Source organism: Tursiops truncatus, chromosome 8 (genome assembly GCF_011762595.2).
Source record: "Tursiops truncatus isolate mTurTru1 chromosome 8, mTurTru1.mat.Y, whole genome shotgun sequence".
Lineage (NCBI taxonomy): Eukaryota > Metazoa > Chordata > Mammalia > Artiodactyla > Delphinidae > Tursiops > Tursiops truncatus.
In genome coordinates, this window is record NC_047041.1 from 102505902 (window position 1) to 102527663 (window position 21762).

The 21762-nt window shown below is 37.2% G+C and overlaps 1 protein-coding gene across 10 annotated transcripts in view; it reads left to right on the forward strand.

Annotated features, from left to right (window-relative positions):
* The window catches only part of TOP6BL (TOP6B like initiator of meiotic double strand breaks), a 92538-nt gene that overhangs the window by 37903 nt on the left and 32873 nt on the right, over positions 1 to 21762 (forward strand). For 5 of the 10 annotated variants that reach the window (XM_073809212.1, XM_073809214.1, XM_073809211.1 and 2 more), the window contains 5 exons: positions 5326 to 5435; positions 12165 to 12248; positions 13422 to 13477; positions 14217 to 14288; positions 15798 to 15992. In XM_073809212.1, the coding sequence (XP_073665313.1) occupies positions 5326 to 5435; positions 12165 to 12248; positions 13422 to 13477; positions 14217 to 14288; positions 15798 to 15992 (517 nt within the window). The remainder of the gene's footprint in view (positions 1 to 5325; positions 5436 to 12164; positions 12249 to 13421; positions 13478 to 14216; positions 14289 to 15797; positions 15993 to 21762) is intronic. The other 5 variants (XM_073809220.1, XM_073809216.1, XM_073809218.1 and 2 more) reach the window with 1 other exon arrangement.

Here is a 21762-nt window from a genome sequence, read left to right on the forward strand (position 1 = left end):
TTCATGTACCTGTCCATCATCTGTATGCCTTTTTATGGAAAATGCCTATTCAGATCCTCTGCCTATTTTTTAATTGGCTTGTTTGTTTGCTATTGAGTTGTATGATTTGTTTATATTTTTTGGTTATTAGCTCCTTACCAGATATATGATTTGCAGATTTTTTCTTCCTTTTCATTTTGTTGATGGTTTCATTTGCTGTGAAGAAGCTTTTTAGTTTGATGTAGGTTCCACTTATTTATTTTTACTTTTGTTGCCTTTGCTTTCAGTGTCAAGTTAAAAATATCATCGCCAAACCCCATGTCAAGGAGGTTACTACTTATGTTTTCTTCTAGGAGTTTTATGGTTTCAGGTCTTATAGTCAAGTTTTTAATCTATTTTGAGTTAATTTTTGTGTATGGTGTAGGATAGTGGTCTAGTTTCATCCTTTTGCAGAGTATTTACATTTTTAATTTGAAAATAATTTTTGATTTATAGAAGAGTTGTAAAAACAGTACACAGAGTTCTTATATACTGTCCACCCAGATTCCTCTGCAGTTAATATTTTAACATCTGTAACACCTGTAACAGGCTTGGTTTTTATTGATTGCTTTTTTGTATGAGTTATATTTTCCTTTTTCTTTGCATGTCTATTAAATATTTATTTTCTACTGGATAATGTGATCTATATTCTGTTCTACCTCTGAAGAGTGTTGATTTTTGTTCTAGCAGGCAGTTCTAGCAAGCTAATCACCCTAACCTTGTGTAGGCTTTTAAAATACAGTTTAAAGGGTAGATCTACAGAAAGCCGAGTCATTTTCAAACGCCTCTAACTTGATACCAGATAACCTCCAACTGTATCTTCTCTGTGAATCTTGTTGAGACTTGGTTTTAGGCTTTTTTAGGGTGGATCAGACCTTCTTCTTGAATGTGTTTTTTACTACTAAAACATTACCTTTTTGCCATCTCAGCTGGACACCATCAGTTTTATCAAGTTCTCTCCATTCTGGCTGGGCCTGAAGGCCAACATTTCCCACCATTGCTTCACCACTAATTTCTTGTTCCATTTTCAACTCCATTGCAACTGCTCTCTGGGAAATCTTATATAGTCTCACCGCTGTATGCATAGCCCAGCCCTTGGCCAAAGGCTCATGGGGAGCTTCCATACAGACTTTTGGTACCCACTTCTGCACAGTTCCCTCCTCTCCAGTGCCCTGCCTTGCAGATTCCAGGTACTTTCACAACCCTGAGCTCTATTCGCTGTCTCCTCAGCTTAATGGAACCACTGTGCTCTGCTTGGGCTCCAGCTCTGTCCTCCATGGGCAGGAAAATTTCCCCAGGCAGACATCGAGGGCAATCATAGGGGTCATGTCATGAGTTTCCCTTCTCTCAAGGATCACAGCTTGTGCTATTTATTGCTCAATGCCTGAAAACAATTGCCTAGTATATTTTATCCAGTTTTATAGTAGTTTTTGGTGGGAGGGCTTATTTGGTACCAGTTATTTCATCACTGCAAAAAGGAGAAGTCCCAATATATGGTTTTGATGTATGTTCACATTGCCACAAGATTGAAATTTTTCTATCTACTTTTTCTTTAAGAGTTGAAGAGCTATGTCAATAAGTAGTTTGATATTGATATTATATCATTCTTTCCCCCTTATCTCCACCCTATCTCAGCAAAAAGGTGCAAATGTAAACTCATTTTCAAAGATCATGCTGGTTTATTTAGTAGTTCTTTCAGCAAGGGCTTAAGGAATATAAACATATTGAGTTTCTCATTCTTTAATGGTAGTTTGGTTCTCTTAAAAGTCCAGAGTCAAAGTGAATTTTCTTCAGATCTTTGAAGATAGTACTCAGTTATCCTCTGGCATCTAGCATTGTTGATGAGAAGTCTAACTCATGTTTCTTTTGGCTAATTTGATTCTCTTTTGTAGCTTTTAGGGTTTTCTCTTTATCCTTGTTATTCTGGGTTTCATTGTGATGTGTTTAGCTGTGTGGCTCAGTCATTCTTTATTCTGAATTTTTTAAATTTTTTTTAGTGTTTTTGCCTTTTAGAAATCTGTTCTTAATGTCTTTTATCTTTTCCTTCTTTTAATTGATAAATAATTCACATGTCATAAAATATACCATTTTAAAGCATATAATTCAGTGGTTTAAAGTATATTCACAAAGTTGTACAACTGTCATCACTATTTATAACATTACATTTTCATCACCCGCAAAAGAAACCCTGTACCCATTAGCAGTCACTCCCCTTACCCCTACCCCCTGTCCTTTGGCAAACACTAATCTGCTTTCTGTCTTTATGGATTTGCCTGTTCTAGACATTTCATATAAACAAAATAATACACTATGTGGCCTTTTGTGTCTGACTTCTTTCACTAAGCATAATGTTTCCAAGATTCATTTATGTTAGTATGTAGCATGTAACAGTACTTCATTTCTTTCTCTGGCTGAATAATATTCCATATTTTGTTAATCTGTTCATCATTTGTTGGACATTTGGGTTGTTTCCACTTTTTCCTACTATGAATCATGCTTCTATGGACATTCAAGTACTACTTTTTCTTTTAAATATGCTCTTTTACAGTGTCTAATCTACCATCCATAGGGTTTTCATTTCAAACACTGTATCTTCAATTTCTAAGATTTCTAATAGGGTTTTTGGCTGTTACTTTCTGTTTAATTGATGGCAGTGTATTCTTGTTTCATGGCTTCTTTTTATATTTGAGGGTATAAAATACAGAGCACTTATTTTTAAAGTTCTTTTCAGATTGTTTTATTAACTCTGTTTCCTCAGGTATACATTTTGTTGGTTGATATGTGTCCTATTTTTCATGGTATTGGTCTTCACTGGTTGGTAATTTTTAGTTAAGAGCTAATTGTCCATGACCCTTTTGTCCTGAACACATCCTGCATTGACAGCCTTCCAGTAGGAGGTTCTCTGGGTTGCTGAGCCCTAATCTGCAGGGCACGTATCTTGGATTAAACTTTGCTTGAGTGGAAAGATAAAAGGCTCTTGTATCTTAATAGAATATATAGTTCTGAGTCTCATCCGTACTTATATTACATGGCTCTAAGGCCCTCAGCCTGCATCACTGATGCTGCTACTAGCATCACTTGGCTTTTAACCAACCCTCAGGTAGGCAGGTGGCATCCCTTTGGCTTTTGTTCATGTTTTGGTCCCTTGCTTATACCTCCTATGTGTGGCCTCTGTGGCTCTTGCTCTTAAACCTGTTAGTGTTGCAATATTAGCTCCATTTTTTTTTTCCATTCCATGCCTCAAACATGGGGCATCTTTGGTCCTTACTTACCGTTGTGGATTCTCTCTCTCTTTTTCCTTTCGAAGATTAGGGAAGAATACCTCTCTATTTCTGGTCTATAAAGATTTCTCTTTTCTTTTTTTCTCACTATATTTTGTTTTGTTTTAATTTTTATTTATTTGGCTGTGTCATGCGGTAGGTGGGATACTAGTTCCCCGACCAGGGATCAAACCCGCACCTCCTCCATTGGAAACGTGGAGTCTTAACCATTGGACCACCAGGGAAGTCCCTATGACTATGTTTTATTAAAATTTAAAAATACTTGTTTTATCATTTTATGTGTTTGAATGGGAAGATGAAATTTCAACATATGCTTGACTTATCTTGAAACAGAAGACTTTTTATTTAGTTCTACTGTTTTACCTTTTCACATTTAACTCTAGTCAATCCATCTGGATTTTTTTTTTTTTTTTTTTGGTGTATGGAGTGAGTTAATTGAAATTAATTTCCCCCAAATAACTACTCATTTAAAAAAATCATTATTAAGATTTCTAGAGAATTCTAAGTTATTGACAAACCTTTTTCTCATGTATCTACATGTTTTCCCTATTTTTCACTGTATTACCACTTTATAGGATTGAGGAACAATTTTTTCTTATTTCACAGAAAGGTAATTGAATCACAGAAAAAAGGGGGTCACCCTAGGTCAGAAAGTCAGTCAGTGGTAAATCTGAAGATTGATGTAAGTCATCCTGGTTTAGTGCCAACTTCATTAAACTTCAGTGTAGCATAACCTTGCTGCCATATTATCTCAAGCTTTGTTACTGAATTATATTTGAAAAACAAACTAATGGCAAGAAAAATATTACCCATTAAGATTGATAGCTAGAACTTGATCTTCTTTGAGATGGTTAAAGCTTATTAGATATATGGTATGAATGTTTTAGAAGAAAGTTGTGCTATTATTTTAGGATATATGTTATTGTTATTAAAATTTTTAAGTTGAATTCTTTTATAATATCAACATTGTCAACCTCATTTATAAGGTAGAACGTTCAGGGCTTCCCTGGTGGCGCAGTGGTTGAGAGTCTGCCTGCCGATGGAGGGGACACGGGTTCGTGCCCTGGTCTGGGAAGATCCCACATGCCGCGGAGCAGCTAGGCCCGTGAGCCATGGCCGCTGAGCCTGTGCATCTGGAGCCTGTGCTCCGCAATGGGAGAGGCCACAGCAGTGAGAGGCCCGCGTACCGCAAAAAATAAAAAAAAAATATATAAGGTAGAACGTTCAGAGACTGAGATATATATTTTTATTCATATTTAGTTCTCCATTCTAATACTACTATAGAGGGGAAATAAGGGATGGCATTTTATAAAATGGGAGATTTGGGTTTTTTTCCCTTTATAATATTAGTGCCAGGGTACAGAAAGAAAGAAGGATGGCGCATACTTTGAGGTTCTATCTGTTGATGATGATCCAGGACTCACTGATGCTTTGTGTAGAGTTCTGAATCAACATATGTAAATATACGAAGTGGTTAATTGACAATTAAATTAGCAAGAGTTTGCTTCTCTTGGGTAAAAAAAGGCATTAGGCATTAGGTAAATGCCTGAGAGGGTCATTCTTGAATTTTTCTGTTTTAAGTTCTAAATTAGCTCACTTACCATTGTAAAGCAATTATACCCCAATAAAGATGTTAAAAAAAAAATAAATTAGCTCACTTACTGGATTTGTGTTATTAAATAATGAATTGATTTATTTAAAAATATAAGAATATCAGAGCTATCACCTCTGAAGATTGTGGCATTGGATATGTCCTTGTGGAAATTAAGTGAAAATACAAATTGATTTAGCAAATTTTCAATTTGTGTAAAATTGAAAACATGTGATTAAATGTCTTATCCCCATAAAATAATTCTAAATGTTTAAGCAATTTGCTGATGCATAGCCATCTCCAGTCATATTTAAAATTTTGCAGATAATCTTTTCATCAGGGAAGAGACTTCTTGGCTTATCAGTTTAATAACTCCAGAAACTGGTGCTTATGCAAACTGCTTGTTCTATTCTGCCACCATCTCTTCTCACACAGAAATACAGTCTATACTGCCTGGACTCTCTGCAGAGCTGAGCTGGACTTCAGAGGAAACCAGCTATTCTCAGGACGTGTCAGGGGTAACACCCTTCCAGATGATTTTTGAGGCAAGTTTTGCTGTGGTTCTATAAATTAATGATGTTTTGATTCTTATTTTTCTACAAATGTAATAACAGGAAAGAAAAACCTAGGTCCGTTACAGTTCAAAGTTGAAATGAAATAAGGCATTGGTCCCCAAACTTCCGTGTGCCGATTTTAAATCACCTGGGAGCTTTCAAAATAGTGATGTTTGTGTCCCACTTCAAGAGGTTGTGATTTAATTGGTCTAGGGTGCTGGATTAGTCTGCTTAGGCTGCCATTAAAAAAAAATACCACAGGTTGGGTGGCGTAAACAACAGAAACTTATTTTCTCATACTTCTGGAAGCTAGAAGTCCAAGATCAAGATATCTTGTCACTGTTCACATGACCTTTCCTCTGTATGTATGTGGAGAGAGAGCCTTCTGGTGTCTTTTCCTCTTCTTACAAGGACACCAGTCCTATCAGATTAGGGTGCCCCCTTATGACCTCATTTAACCTCAATGACATTCTTAAGGCCCTGTCTCCAAATACAGTCACATGGAGGCTAGGGCTGCAACAGATGAATTTTGGAGGACACAATCCAGTCCGTAAGATGTGTGGCCTGGGCTTTGGAATATTTTTAAAATCCCAGATGATTCCTAATGTGCAGGTAAATTTGAGAACCACTGAAGTAAACCATTATTTGAATTTGGATCTCCTGAAAAAGAAAATAAAAATGGATTCCCAGTGCAGATCCTATTTAGATACATTTTTATTAGGTTGGTTTAAAGATCTTTATTGATTTTTTTGTAGCCCAGATTTATGAGAGTGACAATTGAGTTCTCCATTCCCTTTAACAATTCTCGGATCCCCTATCTTGCTTCCTTTGAATTGGTAGAGACAAAGAATTAGAGTACTTTAAATGTTCTCCCAAAAAGCACTTGGGAGGCCTTTCTCCATGTTGGAACAATTATATCCTTCTTCTAAAAGGAAATGACTATGGTATCGGGACAAAAGATATCCGTGGCTGTGCCTTATCTTGTTTAGGGGAACGAAGGGTGAACAGTCTGGAGCAATTAATGGTTAGTCAGCTCTAAAACTATTAATGTCAAGTAGCAATAAAAAAGCTGATTTCAGTGAGCCAAGGAAAGCAGTTCTAGAAAAGGAAATCATGTGTTTTAGCCAGTCTGAACAAACAATGGTAATTCTTATACCTAACATATATATTATTTAAGCCTCCTGACAACTCTATGAAATGGATAGGACAAGGATAATCATCACCCCATTTTACAGATACAAGAAAACTGAAATTCAGAGAATTTGACTGACTTTCCCAAGGTCATACCAAAGTTAAGGACAGAAATAGAATCTGAATCAAAGTCTTACTCATATTGATCAGTGCTGTTTCAATATTCATTTCTTTACTCAGAAACCTGTGTTTGTTCACGACAGCTTCACTGTGCTAGACAGAGTCCCAAGACATGTTACTTGATCCCAAGGAACTTGGAATCTAAAGGAAAAGATAGATAAGTAAACAAATAATTACAATGCAGTGTAATATATATCATGATACAGGTATGCACTGATGCTGAGGTAGCTTAGAGGAAGGGTACCTAACCCAATGGGAAGTTGTCAAGGTCTAGAGGTCTTTGATGAGACCGAAAAACAGATTTTCTGGGTATAAGAAGTTCAGAGACTTGAAAGAACAAAAATTTATCATCAGAGTGATAAAGTTTCTTTCTTTTTTTGTTTTGTTTTTCCTTATTGCAAGAGCAGTGTTTCCCTCAGGAAAATCAAAGTGTGCATTTAGAGTACAGATAATTGACTTAATCAAGGTAGCCACTATTAACATCTTGGCGCATATTTTTTCACGTAAGAGTGGGACATTTTAGTTTAAGCCTTCCAGAACAATACAGTTCCAATCTATGGCCGTGGAAGTAGGTGGCTGGAAATGAGTGGAGGTCAAGGTTGTTGGAGTTGAGGAGGTCAGAGAATTATGAGACCAAATTGTTGCTTAGACTGGTCATCTGTTTGTATGTGGAAGTCAGCCAAGATGATGGCAGGACAGAGGATGATGGCAGAGGATGATGGCAGTACAGAGGAGAACTGTGAGCTTATAGAGTACAGAGGAGAACTGTGAGCTTAGTGCCCAGTAATCAGTTGGTGATAGGTGGGGCGAGGTAAGAGCAGTATAACCTAAGAGGAACAAGGATTTCCTGAAAGTATTTGCTCTATTACATCTCATTGTCTCTGATACTGTGCAGCTATTTAAAATATTTTTAAAATAAATTTATTTATTTATTTATTCTTTATTTTTGGCTGCGTTGGGTCTTGTTACTGCGTGTGGGCTTTCTCTAGTTGCCGGAGCGGGGGCTACTCTTTGTTGCGGTGCACAGGCTTCTCATTGCATTGGCTTCTCTTGTTACAGAGCATGGGCTCTAGGCGCATGGGCTTCAGTAGTTGTGGCTTTCGGGCTCAGTAGTTGTGGCGCACGGGCTTAGTTTCTCTGCGACATGTGGAATCTTCCCGGACCAGGGCTCAACCCGTGTCCCCTGTATTGGCAGGCGGATTCTTAACCACTGTGCCACCAGGGAAGTCCCTATTTAAAAGATTTTTGAATGAAGAGAATGAGAAGAGAAAAAGGGGAGGTTGTGAAAGATTTCATCATACACGTATATCTCAACTGGGAAGAAGGGTCAAGTGGCAAGGTTTATAGCAAAGGCTAGTGAATGGAGACCTCCATGAAAAAGCGGTAATAAATGATCCACTGCTTTGGGCATGTGAGGAGAGCTCATTCCAGGGAAGACTGAGGAAAACTTCATTTAAGAGAGATGCTGGTTTTGTGTTTATGCTCAGTCAGTCCTGCATCTTGGAGTCCATTAGGCTAGATAACATGTCTTTCCAAAAACAATTTGATTTTTGCAAGATCTTCTTGATGAATTTATCCATTTTTGTATTTATTTTTGCCATGATACAAAATGATAAAATGGGTAGAGATATACATATATACGTACAAACCTATCTATCTATCTTTGTATTTCTCTATTTCTCTATTATCTATCATCTATCTACTTACCTATTTAAGCAAAGAGAGAGAGAGACAGAGACACTGACTTTCTTTTAGAAAGTCATATAGAACCCGTAACCACATAAGTTCATGTTTGAAAATATAAAACAGCTCCCATATTGTATCATATGATTAGACTTGTATTTAAAGGCTGAAACATGTGCTTCAATAGTAGTTTCCGCTGCCCAGGGCTGGCAGCATATGTTTTTTCCTAACAACATGTAAGTAAATTCACTGCTTCTGAAGGTATGTCAGGCCTGGGGTACTGGGTTTCTAACACCCAACTGTAAAAGGCTGTAAAAGACTGTGTAGTGTCTCTTCCTTCCTTCCTTCCTTCCTTCCTTCCTTCCTTCCTTCCTACCTTCCTTCCTTCCTTCCTTCCTTCCTTCCTTCCTTCCTTCCTTCCTTCCTTCCTTTCTTTTTCTCTCTCTCTCTCTCTCTCTCAATAATTTATGAGTACATCTTAAAAGGAGCTATTTGCTTTGTGTTAAGTATCCTCCACTGACCTGACATTATGTCACTTTATCTTCTCAGTCTGGATTAGGTGCCAATTGTTCTTGTGTATTTCTTTAGCATCTCTTATATATTTAAATCATAAAGCTTCTTCACATTGTCATACAAATTATTTATTTTGTGTTTCTCTTCTACTTAAGTGTAAATTCTTCAAATTCAGAGATTGTTTTATTTATCTCTGTAAGCCTAAGTACATGATAAGCTACATTAAGTGTTTTATCAGTGAATAAATACACATACATATTCAGTAGTCATGTTTAAGCATTGCCCATCAGGCTCCATAAAAAATAATGATAGATTACGTAGTATCTGATTCAGATAGCTATGTGTACAGAAAATGAACATTCTTGGAGAGGCAGCGTTTCATAGTGAAATGTGGGCTCTGGAGTCAGATCTAGGTTTGAATCCCAGTTCTGCCACTTAATTAGCTATGTGTGACCTTGGACAAATTAATTCGCTTATTTAGTCATTATCCTCATCCATAAAGTGGGGGTATTTCCTACTTGTATATAAACTGCTTGGCATGTAGCAGGTGTTCAGTAAATGGTAGTTCCCATCCTTACTAATTGTAGACCCTCTCTGGTAGCTGCTCAAGGAACTTCCACTTACTTGGTTGCCTTACTGCTAGATATAATTAAGCCCTTTCTGTGATATACCCTATAATCACTAAGTTACAAAAGTTTGAAACTGTTCCAAGAAGTTGTTTTGGAAGTGTTAAGTATAGGAAATGCTTTCAAGAGACCATTGCTTTTCTACTATTTGAACACTTTATAATAAAAAAATTTAAAAGAAGGATGTGACTATGGTATGTATGCTGCAATTACTGTTTAATTACTGCTGTTTACATGTGTGAATAATCCTAGATTTGTTTCCAGAATTTTTTAATAATCCCCATCCATTTTTCTAATACTTTCAAATATTTTTATAATAGTTTTTCTAATTATCCCCACCCATTGCACAGTTCTTTTTTTTTTTTTTAAACGACAATAATCATTTATTATGTCTCACAATTTCTGTGGGTCAGGAATTGGGGTGCTAAATTTTGGTTCAGGGTCTCCCCTAAAGTTGCAGGCAGATGTCAGCTGGGGCTGCCATTGCACAGTTCTTGATCTCTTTTTCAGTGTACTTATAAAGAGTATTATATTTCTTTTTATTTTTTAAATTTTTATTTATTTATATTGCGGTACGTGGGCCTCTCACTGTTGTGACCTCTCCCGTTGCGGAGCACAGGCTCCGGACGCGCAGGCTCAGCGGCCATGGCTCACGGGCCCAGGTGCTCCGCGGCATGTGGGATCCTCCCAGACCGGGGCACGAACCCGTGTCCCCTGCATCGGCAGGCGGACTCTCAACCACTGCGCCACCAGGGAAGCCCATAAAGAGTATTATAATAGTTTATCCTTCATTAGATATTTACATGTTTCTTCTTTATTGTGTTATGAGATTTTTGGGGTCTGGGACCTTTCTTCTCTTTTAATATACACTTAGTACATGGCTCTGTATTTTCTGAGCCACTAATAAGAACTTACTGTTTGGACTTCCCTGCTGGTGCAGTGGTTAAGAATCCGCCTGCCAGTGCAGGGGAAACAGGTTTGAGCCCTCATCTGGGAAGATCCCACATGCTGCAGAGCAACTAACCCCGTGCGGCACAACTACTGAGCCTGCACACCTAGAGCCCGTACTCCTCAACAAGAGAAGCCACCGCAATAAGAAGCCCGTGCACCGCAATGAAGAGGAGACCCCGCTCGCTGCAACTAGAGAAAGCCCGCACGCAGCAGTGAAGACCCAACGCAGCCAAAAATAAAAAATTATATAAATAAATAAATTTATTAAAAAAAGAAAAGAACTTACTGATTTCTGACTCTATTTCTTCTTCACTGACTTCTCCATTTTTTCGGAGACGCATTTTAACTTCGGTTTTAGGGACACTATGTTAAATATAGTATAGGAAAGTGGTTAATACTAAAGCTTTGGAGCCAGATCAGGCACACCTTAGCAAAGTTGTTTAACCTCTTTGAAATTCATTTTTTTTTATCCATAAAATGTAGGTTATATGTACCTAATATGGTTTCTGTGAGGGGTAAATGAGGTAATATAAGTAAAATATTTAGTACCATTCCTGGAATAGAGAAAGCCCTCATTAAGTGATAAATCTTATTATATTTGTATGGAGATATCAGGGTATATTGGAAAAAGCATGGACAATTGTTGTTAGATAGACTTAGGGTCAAATTCTGGCTCTATTACTGAACATCTTAGGCAAGTTGCATAACTTCTCTGAACCTCATTTTTTGGTTGTTTTTTTTTTTGCCACGCTGCAGGGCTTGCAGGGCCTGAAGGGATCTTATTTCCCCGGCCAGGGATTGAACATGCGCCCTTGGCAGTGAAACCTCGGAGTCCTAACCCCTGGACCTCAAGGGAATTCTGAGCCTCATTTTTTTTAATCTATAAAGAGGGGATTGTAATACCTGACTTGAGGATTGTTGTAGATATAGCACCTGCACATTGCTTGCCACATAGTAGGCATTCATCAAGTGGTATCTATTATTGTTACCATGTCTAACATATATTTTCAGATTATTCTTTGGTCTTTAAAACAGTTTTGTGAGGTTGAAAGGCTAAGTTTTATGCCTGTTTTGCAGATGAGGAAATAAGGTCCAGAGAAGTTAAGTGATTTTTTTTCATGATTACTGCAGTAATTTTTATAGAGCCAGTATTAGAACACAGGTCTTCTGACTTCTGAGCTTTCTGCTTTGCAGCTTTTCCTTAAATACAAATGTTTGGATGAATGGATTAAGGTTTAAAAATAGGTTCTTTTTAGTGCCTGCTCCTTTGACTCCACTCAGATTCTTAATACAGATTGACCCACATTAGAATAATAAAGATAGAGTTACTCTTCTCAGCTCCAATGTAAATTACTTTTAAATTTGTTCCAAAAGGTGGTTTTGAGATTGTGGGTTTTACTCTGGTATTTGTTCACGTCTCCTGAAGTTCCATGAAATTAGGTACCTTAGCCCAAGAAGTGATGGCTATTAGATTACCTTTGGTGTTCAGTTTTCAGACCCAAAGATGTTTCCCCTTGGATGTCTGAAAAGCTTTCTGAGGTGTAGTTACTTTTATAAGAAGAAATACCATAATTTAATTCACTTGTGCTCTTGGGTTTGTGTATGTGCAGTGGATGTTTTTGTTATGTTGTTACAGGTTCATGAAAAGCCCAGAACTTTGATGACAGATAGCCTGGTTATAAAGAACTTTTTACGCAAAGTCATCACTGTGCTCCCCAAGGTAAGCTGTTCTTCTGCACAATAACGATTCTCTTGTTTAAGTCATATGTTTTTAAAAGACTTCTACTCTGTAGGGCATGGAAGGATCTGATTGGTCCTCTTTCTTTTAATTACAGTGATCAAAAGTTTTAATATTGAATTGATTTGGTTCCTGTATCCCTAAGGCAGGCTTGATGTTGGTCATGTGACATAGTTGAGAGCCCTTGGATATAGAGAGAACTTTCTTTTGGGTTCTTATTTTCACTGCCTTACTGTTTTATTGTATCACTTTGGATACCTCGTTTCCCTCTTCTGCGTTTCATTTTTCTTTTAAACCTAGATGATAAACTTTGCTGATTATCTCCTTTTTTTCTAAAGTGACTATAAGAGCAACTAAGGAAATTGGTAAAATACTTTGAACTCTGGAAAGCTAAAATTTTTATTATTACCTGTAGTTTGATATGTTCATAAAGTTGCACACAAGTATGCTATATAACTTCCCCTTTTTTTCTGGCATGTTTCCTACTTTTTCTGTCTTAAGCAGGATTCAGTACTTAATTGTTTGCCAGTCATTCTTCCAAGTGCTCTCCACGTACTCACTCATTCAACCCTGCCAACACCCCTTGTGAAGTAGGTTTTATCATCATTCCCATTTTATAGCCAAGGAAATATGGTACAGAGGTTAAATCACTTGCAGGACCAGGATTTGAAATGAGGCAGTCTGGCTCTAGAGTTCCTTATTACCCATTATATTATATAGAAAAAAAATAGAGGTTGAAGGTATAAAATAATTAGAACAGTGAAGTAAATTGGAAGGAGGACATAAGAGATGGGGATAGGGGAAGAAAAAACAAAGAAAAAAGCATGGAATATTCCATATATGAAAACAATGGAAACAATAGAGAGAAAAATTGATAATTCATTTAAGAAGGGGAGAAGACATACATTAGGAGAACAGCAGAGGACAAAAGGGTAGTATTTCCTCATAATTTGTGACTACTTGGAATTGTAATGTAGAACTCAATGTATTTAAGATGCAGAATTTGAACACAGACAAGTGTTAAGTATGTTTAGGGAAAGTGCAATGGAAAAAAAAAGTGATATAAAGAATATCTTCTCCTTTAGGAATTGAGTATGGAAAATTTTAATCCCTATTCTGGTTCATGTTAAATATCACACCCCATTTATTTTGCAGATTAGATTTAATTTTAGTGTAAAGGTGAATGGAATCCTCTCCATGGAGATCTTTGGGTAAGTCCTTAATCCATGGCTTAAGTTTATGCAGTGGCTCTACAATTTTTCTCAGTCATTATTGTCCTATTATTTCCAGTGGGTTCACAGTTTGATTTCTTGACTCGAAGTCACTTTGAAACTAATTTTCTGAGACCCCGCCCCCCACATTTTCTTATTGTAGATTAGTTCTTTTTTAAATAAATTTATTTATATTACTTTTGGCTGTGTTGGGTCTTTGTTGCTGCGCGCAGGCTTTCTCTAGCTGTGGCGAGTGGGGGCTACTCTTCGTGGTGGTGTGCAGGCTTCTCATTGCGGTGGCTTCTCTAGTTGAGGAGCACGGGCTCTAGGCACCTGGGCTTCAGTAGTTGTGGCACACGAGCTCAGTAGTTGTGGCTTGCGGACTCTGGAGCTCAGGCTCAGTAGTTGTGGCGCACAGGCCTAGTTGCTCCGTGGCATGTGGGATTTTCCTGGACCAGGGCTTGAACCCGTGTCCCCTGCATTGGCAGGAGGACTCCCAACCACTGTGCCACCAGGGAAGCCCTCTAGATTAGTTTTTAATGAGTAAGTAGATTAAACCTTTCATGACTTTCCCTTTCACTAGAATGAGAAAACTTAAAAATAGACATTTTCCCCTTGGTTAATTGGTTACTAAATTTCAGTAATTTCTGGGGTTGGTACTCATGGGCCAAAATTTGTAAGAGGCAGAGATTGGTTTTAGAATCTTTGAGATATGGCTTATCTTTTCTTTGCTTTGCAGGGCAGAGAATGAACCTACTTTGAACCTGTCAAATGGAATTGCGCTTGTCGTAAACCATCAGCATTATGTGAGGTGAAGGGGAAAGCACTGTTGTCCCTCTCCATGTTTTACTCTCTTACTATGAGTATGAATGTGGGCAGAAATTGAAAATGGTCTCAGTTGTCAATTCTTAGTGCCAAGTGTCAGATTCTCTGTAAGAAAATTGAAAGTAAAAATTTTAAGCTATCTGTATTGAAAACGATGATTATTCCTGGCTCCTTGAATATATTTTAATTGACCTGAGGACATGCATGTTCCTTCTCCTCTCCATGCCTTAATTTCTTCCGTAAATGAAACAAAACAAACCCTGCTAACTCCAATCCCATTTAGACATGAGAAGAGAGGAATGACTTTAGAGATTACTTGAACTCTTGGCTAGAGAGATACTATGACTGCAAAGGAATTCTTTGTATATTATTGCTTGTGTATTAGCATTTTGCATAGGTTTAGAAATCATCTTTCTTCCCACCTCTACCTTTTTCAGACTGCAAAAAAATCCATGGAGGAGGTGGAAAATAAATGGAGTAGAACCCTGTGCTTTGCCTTCCTGTACTATCCAGTTACCACAGAACCCAAAGTGAACATGAATTATAGCAAGAAAATGCCTAACTTATGTTTAAGTCCAGCGAATCTATTCTTTATTCAGTAGTTTCTGCCTCCACTTATATGCCCTGGATCAACACTGGTAGTCATAGGATCTTAAGGCTTGAAGAGACTGTCTATGGTTTTTCAGTCTGTTTTCTTACTTTTGACCAAAATTACCTCTCAGATTAGACTATGTTTTATTCTTTAATATCTGCAGGACACAAAACCCCCACCCCACATCTTTATTTAGTAATCTTCTAGCATCATACAATCCCTACAGGCAGACGGCCTTGCTATCATAGATTGACTGAAAGAGTTTAAGCCTCTAAGCCAATGTTTGTGGACATATTTCCCTGGGTGACCTGATTAGTTTAGAGAAAGGGGGAAAGGTTCATTAACATTTCTTTTCTGTTTAGAAAAGAGTTGTTGGAAAGTAAGCAAATACCAAATTTCACTAGATTCTTTCTAGAAGAGAAAGATGTTCCAATTTTTTCTCATTACTCCTACCAAATAGTAACCTCAGACTTCTTCAGGGGAAGGTGTAGCATGTGTAAAAGCAGAAACCTAAGTATCATGAGGCCAGTTTTAGGTCATTTGTGATTCAGGGACCCCTGACCCCCACCCCCACCATGCTGATCTTTGAATGATCTTGGAAACTTCTGCTCAGAAACATAGAGTAATTTTAGTGGAGGGAATATACTTTTGAGAATATAAAACTGCCGTTAGTGGCAGCAAAAGCAGGAGCCATGCTATAATTCCTGAAATGCCTATTTGTCTACTTTTTCCATTCCCTGTGATTCACTGAGTGGGACACAAGTTACTTATACCAACAAAATTTATGTGGTGGATGATATGGTTATGCATATGCTAGAAGTTATAAAAAGAATTTTGAATTCCCTTTAAAATAACTTCTTAAGAGGGAAAAAAGCTAAATTTGTCTTACCTGTTTTTTGACAGTACACCAAAATTTGGTGCAACTGAATTACTCTGCAGCAGAATCCATCCCGTGCTAGGACATCCAGTCATGCTCTTCATCCCTGATGACGTGGCTAAAATGGGCTTGTTGGGGGAGCTGATACTGACTCCAGCTGCTGCTCTCTGTCCTTGCCCAAAGGTCTTTTCCAACCAGCTGAATAGGATTTCTTCAGCTTCCATATCCTTTTAATGACAGAGTCCACCAAAATGTTCAAATTCATTGTCTTTGAAAATGGATTTTTATATTTCAATTCTAGAAAAGCCTCTAGCATATAAACTCTGTATCTAGAAGCTGGTACGATTTGTATAAAAACAAAAATCCAATATGAAAGCTAAGCTTGAGAATTTTTCCAAGAAACTTTAAACTATAAAATATGACAAGTGCCACACTGTTTTCATATAATCCAGTATGACTGAAGCATGGAATGAATGGTGCAAGAGGGAGAGAGGAGGCTGGAAAAGTAGTTTGGGGTTGAATATGGTGGATCTTGAGTGCCACACTAAGGAGTGTGAACTTTATTCTCTATATAATGGGAAACCATTAAATGTTTTAGGAATCTCTAGCAGCCTTGTGCAGGATGGGTGGGAGAGAGACGTCAGTAATCACTAATTAAATAAGTAAGTGAGCTGGGCAAGAGCTATTAAGTGCATGAATTAAAAGTGTGATGAGCATGGAAAGGAGAGACTTATCACCGGAAGGAATCAACATGATGAGGTAACCAGTTCGTTGTTTGACTAGGGAGAGATTAGGGGCAGAGAATGGCTAAAGTTGATGTCAAGAACTCTATATCCAGAATAGGCAAATTTATAGAGACAGAAAATAGATGGGGAATGATTCACCTGGGAGTGATAAAAATGTCCTAAAACTGATAGTGGTGATGGTTGCACAACTTTTTGAATATACTAAAACCAATTTAATTGTACACTTTAAATGGGTGATTTGTATGATATGTAAATTAAATCTCAGTAAAGCTGTTAAAAACGATTTCCATAGATGGCCAACAGAATAATGATACTGGCAACAAGATCTGAGGAGTGAAGAAGATTAGTCTGGCTTTACATAAGTTGCATTTATGGTGCCTGCAGGGCATCCTTTAAAAATGGCAAGCAGCCATATAGAAATTTTGGTCTGGAATTTGCAAGTGGTCAGATTTAGAGAAATAGATTTTACAGCCTCAGCGTTTTCTCCGTAGGTAACTATAGTATAGTATAGTGCTAGGGCTAGAGCGTGACACAAGAGTAAAAATGCTAGATTCACCACTAATTAGTTGTGTGACTTTGCACAACTTACTCAACCAGCCTAAGCCTTTATTTCCTCAGCTTTAGTATGGGGATAATAATACCTACCTCATAGACTTATTTTCCCTTGCAAAGGTTTCTCTTGTTGTTGTTCTTTTGGGATTTGTTTGTTTTAGGGTTAACTATATAATAATCCATGTGAAGCTCCCAGCATATTGCCTGACACATAATATAAGTGTTTGATAAATGTTCAGTATTATTATGATTATATGATTGAAGCTGTAGGAGTAAAGGAAGTTGTAATAGAGTATAAAGAACAAGAACAGAAGAGGGCCAAGGTCCTGGTATGTTAAATGTCAGCTGAGGACGTCTTTAAGGAGGAAGAAGGAGCCAGGATAGTGATAAACACTGTGTGTGGACATTTCATATTTTAAAACATGCTTTTTCTTAATATCTAGATCATACAGAAGAGTATAAATAAAATATGAAAGTTTCTCTTCGTCCTCATCCCATTCTCAAGAGGGAATAAGACAAATTTTCTATCCTCTTGGAGTTTACATTTTCATGGGAAAATTTAATAAATAAATGGATGTTAGGTAATGATACGTGCAGTGAAGATAAAATAATGTGGGTAAAGAGATAATGATGGGAATGTCATTTTAAATATTATGGTCAGTGTAGACTCCAGGGAGGTGATGTTTTAGTAAAGAGAGAGAGCTAACTATGAAAACTGGTGGGATTTCAGTTTCTGAAAATGGCAAACTAGGTAATTTAGACCAACCGTCCTAATGAAGACAAAGGCTGGATGAAATACTAAGACATCATAAAAGTATCTAACAGCTAGTGAATAGGGAGGAATTTCTGGGCCGTGATTTAGGAAAGAAAGGAATTACAAAAAGCTGAGCCCAGCACTGAGGGCTCTTTTGCCCTAGGGTCATTTGCCAATTAGAGCAAGTAGCTGAGAGACTAAGACAACTTCTGAATCAACGCAGGAGAAGAAGGCCAAAGAGTTCAGGGCCTGCTGAGCTTGGGAGTGCTGTTAAAGACACCTCTTGTTTTGGACAGGGATAAGTAAAAGGCTATACTTTAAGGAGTAAGGTGAACCTGAAATAAACCATCCTTCAGTGATGTGCATTTATTTTGGGGGGTGGTTTAGGCCGGCCAGAAAATCTTAAACTTTGAAATTGGTTTAAGGTGATTCTAAATTTCTAATTCTCCCAGATGCCTTGTAGAAGCAAACAGAAATTCTTGCTAGAGGAAGATAACTGCATCTATGCTTCAAATTATTTAACAGATACTTAAATATAACATCCAGCTCCCATGTGCATGCACACATTAACATACACACACACACAATCAGGTACAAGAGAAGACAAGGAGGCGTGAACAAGAGCTAACAAAAACAAAAGCAACAGCAACATGCACTGGGACTCCAGATAATTGCTAATATCAGATACTGATTTTAAAAATAAAAAAATATGCTTACTATGTTTATGAAAATGAAGGCAAGCTTAAAAATTTTGCCAGGGAACTGAAACTATTGAATGTGACATAATTTTAAAAAGAACCAAACAAATTGTAGAACCAAAATATACAATAACCAATATTGAAATTCAGTAGGCAGGTTTAACAGCAAATTAGACACAGCATAACTGAATTTACGAACCAAAATATAAGGATAGCAAAAACTGAGCAAAACAAAGCAAAGTGAGACAAAGGATGGAGAATACAGAAGAGGTAAACAGTGAGAGGAAACAGTGAGACATTCTAATGTACATTTAATTCATGTTCCAGAGGAGAAGAGAGAGAAAAATGGGGCAGAAACTATATTTGAAGAGTTAATGGCTGAAGCAACTAAAACAGATTTCAAGCTGAACAATCAAGCAGGTTAAAAAAAAGATATCCACTCCTTGGGACTTCCCTGGTGACACAGTGGTTAAGAATCCGCCTGCCAATACAGGGGATATGGGTTCGAGCCCTGGTCCGGGAAGATCCCACATGCCGCCAAGCAACTAAGCCCGTGTGCCCCAACTACTGACCCCGCATGCCACAACTACTGAAGCCCATGTGCCTAGAGCCTGTGCTCTGCAACAAGAAAAGCCACCACAACGAGAAGCCCACGCACTGCAGCGAAGAGTAGCTCCCGCTCGCTGCAACTAAAGAAAGCCCGTGTGCAGCAACGAAGACCCAATGCAGCCAAAAATAAATAAATAAATTTATAAAAAATATATATCTGTCTATATATCCACACCTTCTAGAAGATCAAAGACAAAAAGAAAATCTTAAAATCACCCAGGGAAGACAGACAGATTTTCTTCAAAAGAGAAACTGACAGCTGACTTCCTCATACCAACAGAAAGTAGTAGAATAATAGTGTTAAGGTCCTGACATAAAATAATCATCAACTTAGAATTCCATACCCAGTAAAAATATTCTTCAAGATAAAAGGTAATGAACCTACCTATATATTATATTACTGTTATAATCCATACAAGAAGAAGAATTAATTCAACTGACTAGAGCATAGTGTTTTGACTGTACATTCTTGGTGGGATATTCTAAGGATGAAATGAACTGCAAAGAACTCTTAAAATTCATTAAGTGGTCTTGATTCTTAGTAATAATATTGGTATTATTATATTGAAATTGTGTGCATACTTATGTAAAAACAAATAAGTAATTATGTTAACATTGTTAGGAACCAAATTTTTTAACATAAGATAGAAGATATATGAGTGTAAATTCAAAGAAATAAGAATCTTTAAAAGTAACTTTGAGACAGAATTGAAAATACCAATGTGAATCCCCAATTTTTCTGACTTTAAAAATTATATATTTCTTAGCTCTGTCCACTAAAAAACCTTAGAAGCAATGAACACTCGTGGTACTCAGAATGTGTCCTCTAAATACCACTGCTCACTAAAAAGGAGAAGTGGCTGATTCTGGGCCTAAAGTAGAAATGTACAAGATGAGCTGGGTATCTTGTTGGGCCAGAAAGCAAGGAAGTTATCAAAGCCAATGAGATTGTGTCAAAGGATTTAGGAACTTCCACTTCCAGCCATGATCAAATAACAGGGACTGGATTTATTTTCCTACCCTGAACAGCTAGAAAAAATGGACAAATTATATTAAACAACAGTTTTCAGGTATTACACAACAGATAATGCAAGACAGTGGTTCTAGAAGGAGGAGAAACAAACAAGTGAACCCTGTGTTTGCCCCACTGTACTGTCTAGAGAGAATTTCCAGGCTACAACACCAGGAGGGGATACCCAACTGGAGTCTGGTGGATCTCTCTGAGTTGAGGAGACAAAGTTCAAAGTTCAGGGAGGTCTAGACAGCTAGGATTTATAGAAAAGAGTACTGAAGAGGAAATAAATACATAGAAATAGAGCTCCAGACAGAAGAGAATCCCTGGAATGCACACAGAGCTGGGAATAGTTCCTGTTCCTATCAGGCAGGGTGGAAAGCCTCATACTTCTTAAGGCATGAGGTAGAGTCTTAAGAAGGCTTTGCCTGAGTAGTGGGGAAAAGTTAGCCATAGCCTACAGGATTCTCTAGTCCCACGTATCAAAGCTTAAATGTAAGACCAATAAGACTGAAACTGTTTCCAAATAACTTTACAGTGTCCCAGAAAAAAAGTTCAAGAATATTTATAGGAATACAAAAATATTCTGCACCCAAAAAGGTAATCTTCACAATGCTGGGCATCCAATAAGAAATTACTTGGTATGCAAACAAGCAGGGAAATAGGGCCCATAATGAAAGAAAAATTTCAATCAATGGAAGCCTACCCAGAAATGACACAGGTGATAGAATTAGTAAACAAGGACATTAAAACAGTTATAACTGTATTCCATGTGCAAAAAGTGAGAGTAAAGATTGAACATACTAAATAAAGAGGTGAAAGAGATTTTTTAAAGACCCAAACTGAACTTCTAGAGGAAAAAAATATAATTTTCAGGATGAAAATAATACTGAATGAAATTGATGGCAGATTTACACATTGCAGAAGGAAAGATTAGTGAGCTTGAAGACACAAAACTAGAAACTAACTAAAGTAAAATAAAAAAAGACTCTAAAAAAATAAACAAAGCATCAGTGAACTGTGGGACAACTTCAAGTGGCCTAATTCAGGGATGTGTAACTGGAGTCCTGCAGGGAGGCAAGGCAGATAAAATATTTGAGGAAATAATGTTCCCCAAATTTCCAAATTTGATGAAAACTATAAACCTGCAGATCCAAGAAGATCAATGAACCCTAAACGTAAGAAACATGAAGAAAATTATACCAAGCCACACCATAATCAAATTGCTTAAAGCCAGTAGTAAAGAAAAAAATCTTAAAAACAGCTAGAGATAAAAAGACACATTACATATTGAGGAACAAAGATAAGAAATACCACAGATTTCTCACTGGAAACAATATAAGCTAGAAGAAAATGGAGCAACATCTTTAATAAAAGAAAAGAAAACCGTTAATGTGGGATTCTATACCAAGAGGAAATACTTTTCAAAAATGAAGGCATAAATTAGATAACTAATAAGAAACTGCTGTATAAAAAATAAAATAAAATTCAAAAAAAAAATGAAGGCAAAATAAAGAATATTTCAGATGTACCAAAGTCTTCATCACCAGGAGACCTGTATTATAAGAAACGTTAAAGGAAATGCTTTAGGCAGAAGGAAAATGGTACCAGATGGAATTC